Consider the following 4,832-nt stretch of genomic DNA (forward strand, 5'->3'; position numbering starts at 1 on the left):
GTCTAATCGTAAAAGTAATCTGTGATTAGTCGACTATTAAAATAATCGTTTGTGGTAGCACTAACTCATAGATGCAGTTTTGAGCTTCATTTTCACGTCTTCCATCATCAAAAAACTTCCTCAAGAACACCTTAGGGTGTATTTAGACTGACACTTGGTCCACTTAAAGTAAAACCAGAGTATGTTTCCCCCCAAAAATGTAGAACAAATTTTCAGTCTGAATGCACACAAACAAGCTCTAGTCTGGGACCAGGAACCGCCCTCTGACCCATCTTCTGAGGGCGAACTTCAGTTCAGTCTGAATACAAAACGTAGAAATAAAGAAACAGGACAAACAAAAAGCAACGACTGTGGTGTCATCAAACAGAAAAATGGTTCAACTCCTTACGTGTTAGAACGTTTGTTTTAACACAGCTAAAAAAGCTTCTTAGTGCTTTTCTGTTTCTTTACGCAGCACGCGCCGCCGCCGCTGTGATATCAGAACAGACACATTGTAGTTCCTTTACAGAATTCTCTTAAAAACAATACCATAACACCACAGGGAAGGAAATATGGTTGGTTGGATGAATGCAGGCTCATTAAAACAACTTTTAACATGATCCACATTGATTCTCACCGTTTTCCCGACAATCATAAACACTGATCATCCTACTTCATAGGTCTCCTCCGTAATCGTCTTCTGACGCTGATGCAGACTTTCAAAATTTATCAGAAAATACAAAGATTGAATCACCAAGATTCCTTCATTTCTGCCTCAAATTTCCTGGCCAATGAGAGAAGAGATCTTTAGTCATGGGCTTTGTTTACAGGTTTGTTCTTTTGTGTCGGCTTGACGGGAGAATACAGACCAAACACAAGGTTCAGGACTCGATCGAAACAAATGAAGTGGAACGAATCATTTTACCAGTCTGAATACAGCCTTAAAAACATAAAAATATCATTTTCATCAGAGTGGGTCTTTAAGAACTCTAAAGAACCTAGGAGGAGAAAGTTTTAAAATGATTTCCTGCTTTGCTTCATGGTCTGTATGGAAGTGTGTGTTTAGTTTTTCTTTAAATCAAAGATCATCTACACTCATCTGATTGCTTTTGATGCACATCCAGGGGAGTTTTTTTCTTTTTTTAACAGAGCGATGTTTATTTCTACTTGGCACCATAATAACTCAACCAAAGTCATGAATGAAGTGTGTTCTGCTGGTGGGGGTCCTCAGCTCAATACTGCCCCTCAGTGTTGGATTGCTGCCATGGCTTGTTTTGCATTTAAAGAGCTGCAGTCTGGTCGCTGTGTTTTCTCACTCATTTGTTTGCGAGTGATTGATTTTCTCAGATGTGTTTGTGTTGTGAAGACCCCAAAAAGCTGTCTGCATGTTCTCCCTCATCTGCTGTGACCTGCTGGTTGATGTGCAGCTGCGGTCTGCAGAACAGTGTCATGGTTTTAACGGCTGTGCTCCTTTCCTCAGGGAAGACTCCAGCCTCGCCGTATGAGTACGGCTCCTTTGGTGGGTTTGGCGCTGACTCATTCGCTTCTTTGAGTGAGGACTGAAGGAACTGACCGCTTGAATGTCTTACAGCCGACACCGGGAGCATGCTGGGATCAGAGCCGGTCACCGACAGCATCACCTCCACCGACAACAACTATGGATACATGGGTATGTGGATGAAACCTCTGCGGCTCCTCTCCTTTCACCCCCGGCCTGCGGTTCTCCACGAGCGCCGGCCGTCCCTCACTCTTGTCTTTTGTTCATTAGGACATGAACCCTTCAAACGTCGGCCAATCCTCAATCACCTTCACCACATAGCCGTCCGCATCGGTGACACGCTGCCGCCTCAATCAGATTTAGCCTCCACCAATCAGCTCACTGTTAATCGCATGCTAATAATGAATATTCCAATGGAATTAATCCAGCTTGCATAGAAAGTCAAAATAGATCAAACATAGATCAGAAATCAGTCAGATTTTCTGTGAATCTGAAATCACCTGAGAATAAAAATCCCTCTGAAGGTCCTTTCAGATGTCAGGTGGGTCTTCAGCTGAAAGTGTCCCTCTGCTCTGTTCCTCAGAGAGATCTCTGGACAGCATCGCCCGGAGCAGACAGGAGTCTCTGAGCTCTGTGGAGGAGGAGGAGTACGACACTCTGGACGACATCAACTCAGACAAGAACATCGTTCGCACCAAGGTCTCTTCAATCCAGCCAAATAAAAATGATTTTAAAGTCCCACTCCGGTCATCTTTGATCTGTGGTGAAAGCGTTCCCAGTGCTCTTTTAATGATGATCATGCAGTATTTAGTCAAACCTGTGTCGTTTTCTGGGACATGGTTTCTGCAGAGTGAAAGCAGTTCATTAGAAATTCACCTCTGAGTTGTGGGCGGGACTGTTGGCGTGCACAACCCCGCCCCTCTTCCCATCCCCATTGCAGATCAGTGAGCTTTTTTCAAACTAAATGCTACAAAAGCATGTTAAAAAGACGATTTTTGTCAGAGTGGGTCTTTAAAGAGGGGGGGGTTTGGGTGTGAAGGTTTTTCTGGTGCGACGTCTCATAAATCCTGTTCTCTTCATCCAGAAGTACCTGTGTGTGGCTGACCTGTCCCGCAAAGACAAGAGGGTCCTCAGCAAGAAATATCAAATCTACTTCTGGTGAGGCCACTTTTCAAAACCATACATCTTTGTTCCTTTTTCATTTTTTCATAACTTCTGAATGAGTGATCACTGCGATCAGTGGCAGCGACGTACAGTGAGGTTCACGGCTGCTGAGATACTGACGTCATCAGTCAGATTTACAAACATATGAACCCTACAGAGCAGCTCATTCAGCAGTTAAAGTGTGTTGTTTAAAATTACATTTCAAAATTTTTCTTCCATTAACGAACTGTAGCATAGAAAAAAAATCACAAATTATTATTATTGACTTACTTTAACTTACAAATTAAGTCTGTGCGCAGCTTCTTCTGAAAAAACACATGAATGACCTGTTTGTAGTTTGTAGGCACAAGACGACTAAAACCATTTGTGCTGCAAACGCAAAAATATTTTTGAAAGCAAAGAAAAAGTTTGCAAAAATGTAAAAACATTTTAAAAAGCAAAAAATAAAGTTTGCAACTGCAAACAAAGTTTTGAAAGTAAAAGAAAAAGTTTACTGATGCAAAAATATTTTTTTAAAACAACAAAATTTGTAAACAGTTGCAAAAATGTAAAAACTATTTTTGAAAGCAAAATAAAAGTTTCCAAAAGCAAAAATATTTTTTGAAAGCAAAAAGTTTGCAGGAATGCAAAATTATCGCAAATGCAAAAATATATTTTTTAAAACAAAACAAAAATTTGGAATAGCAAAATATTTCTTCAAAATAAAAAGTTTGCAAGCACAAAAATTATTTTGAAAGCAAATAAAAAACTTGAAAGCAAATAATAAATATTTTAATTTGCAAATCATGATGTTTAAATCCTAACGCAACACTTTGTTTGCAATTTTGAACATTTTGATGTAAAAACTGTGACTTTTGTTTGCAAAATAGTGTCACAAAAATCCCTCCATATTTTTAAGCTAGTATATTTTGCGGCTGAGGCAGTGCCTCCCCTGACTGCACGTCACAGTAAAGTTTTTTTTTTTTTTACTGTTTTAGTGAAGAATGAGAAAAGCATTCTCTCCTCAGTAGATAAGTGATTCTGCAGCAGCTTAAACATCTCTACTGTTGTATGTTGGATGTAGTTCTGTCTGATCATTTCCTTCACGTATATTTACATGTTTTCTTCAGGAACATTGCCACTATTGCTGTGTTTTATGCCCTGCCGGTCATCCAGCTGGTCATCACCTATCAGACGGTACGTTTTCTGCAACATTAGGCTTCAAAAATTGTTTAAATAGCTTCTAAAACATTAATTTCACTGTGGACTCTTGCTCTTCAGGATGTTAATGTCACAGGAAATCAGGACATCTGCTACTATAACTTCCTGTGTGCCCATCCTCTGGGAGCTCTAAGGTTAGCCGCTCTCTCCTCTGTTTTCATGGCTGTTCATCCTGCACATCCCTGTAACGTCTGTCGTTCTGCACAGCTCCTTCAACAACATCCTCAGTAACCTTGGTTACGTGATGCTGGGACTCCTCTTCCTCCTCATTGTGCTGAAGAGAGAGATTGTTCACAAGCGAGCTCTGGATCGCAACGACATCAACGCCCTGGTGAGCCTGGAACTGCAGCAGACGGTCGACGATCAGAGAGTTGTGTTTTTGTAATCAGTTGTCGTCTCTTTGGTGATGCAGGAGTGTGGCATCCCCAAACACTTCGGACTGTACTACGCTATGGGGACGGCTCTGATGATGGAGGGCCTGCTGAGTGCCTGCTACCATGTTTGCCCCAACTACACCAACTTCCAGTTTGGTAATGTGTTTTCATGACAGCAGTGCAAACGCCACCAAGGTCTATAGACCGTCGGTCTGTTTTCAGACCGTTACCAGTGATTATGTTATTTTAGTCCAAATCCAAAAAAACTGTCATTTTCTAGGACACAGTTTACAGAGCAGTTTACCAGGGTTGGGTATCGGTTATAATTTCCAGAAACGATTCGATTCAATTCACAAGAGCCTGAATCGATTCTGATTTTTTTCCGATTCTTCAATTCAATTCAGTTATAAGTTTACAAATTTATACACTTTTGTTTAGAAATACATTAAAAACCAATTATTTAATTGGAATCTATTTATATTAATCTGATCCAGTTCACATACTGTAAATGTATCAGTGAAATAATGAGACTGTTAATATCATCCAGTGTTACATAGATTCTCTAAAGGAGAAGTTCTAACTAAAATGTTCAGATCATTAACATTGTAAACATTGTT

The 4,832-nt window shown here is 40.3% G+C and overlaps 1 protein-coding gene across 4 annotated transcripts in view; it reads left to right on the top strand.

The window, feature by feature from the left end:
• The window catches only part of sidt2 (SID1 transmembrane family, member 2), a 28,949-nt gene that overhangs the window by 16,262 nt on the left and 7,855 nt on the right, over positions 1-4,832 (top strand). For 2 of the 4 annotated variants that reach the window (XM_036215077.1, XM_036215078.1), the window contains 9 exons: positions 1,460-1,498; positions 1,571-1,648; positions 1,748-1,810; positions 2,061-2,176; positions 2,562-2,635; positions 3,751-3,817; positions 3,902-3,975; positions 4,049-4,172; positions 4,254-4,371. In XM_036215077.1, the coding sequence (XP_036070970.1) occupies positions 1,460-1,498; positions 1,571-1,648; positions 1,748-1,810; positions 2,061-2,176; positions 2,562-2,635; positions 3,751-3,817; positions 3,902-3,975; positions 4,049-4,172; positions 4,254-4,371 (753 nt within the window). The remainder of the gene's footprint in view (positions 1-1,459; positions 1,499-1,570; positions 1,649-1,747; positions 1,811-2,060; positions 2,177-2,561; positions 2,636-3,750; positions 3,818-3,901; positions 3,976-4,048; positions 4,173-4,253; positions 4,372-4,832) is intronic. The other 2 variants (XM_024258162.2, XM_024258163.2) reach the window with 1 other exon arrangement.

This window comes from Oryzias melastigma, linkage group LG13 (assembly GCF_002922805.2).
Source record: "Oryzias melastigma strain HK-1 linkage group LG13, ASM292280v2, whole genome shotgun sequence".
Lineage (NCBI taxonomy): Eukaryota > Metazoa > Chordata > Actinopteri > Beloniformes > Adrianichthyidae > Oryzias > Oryzias melastigma.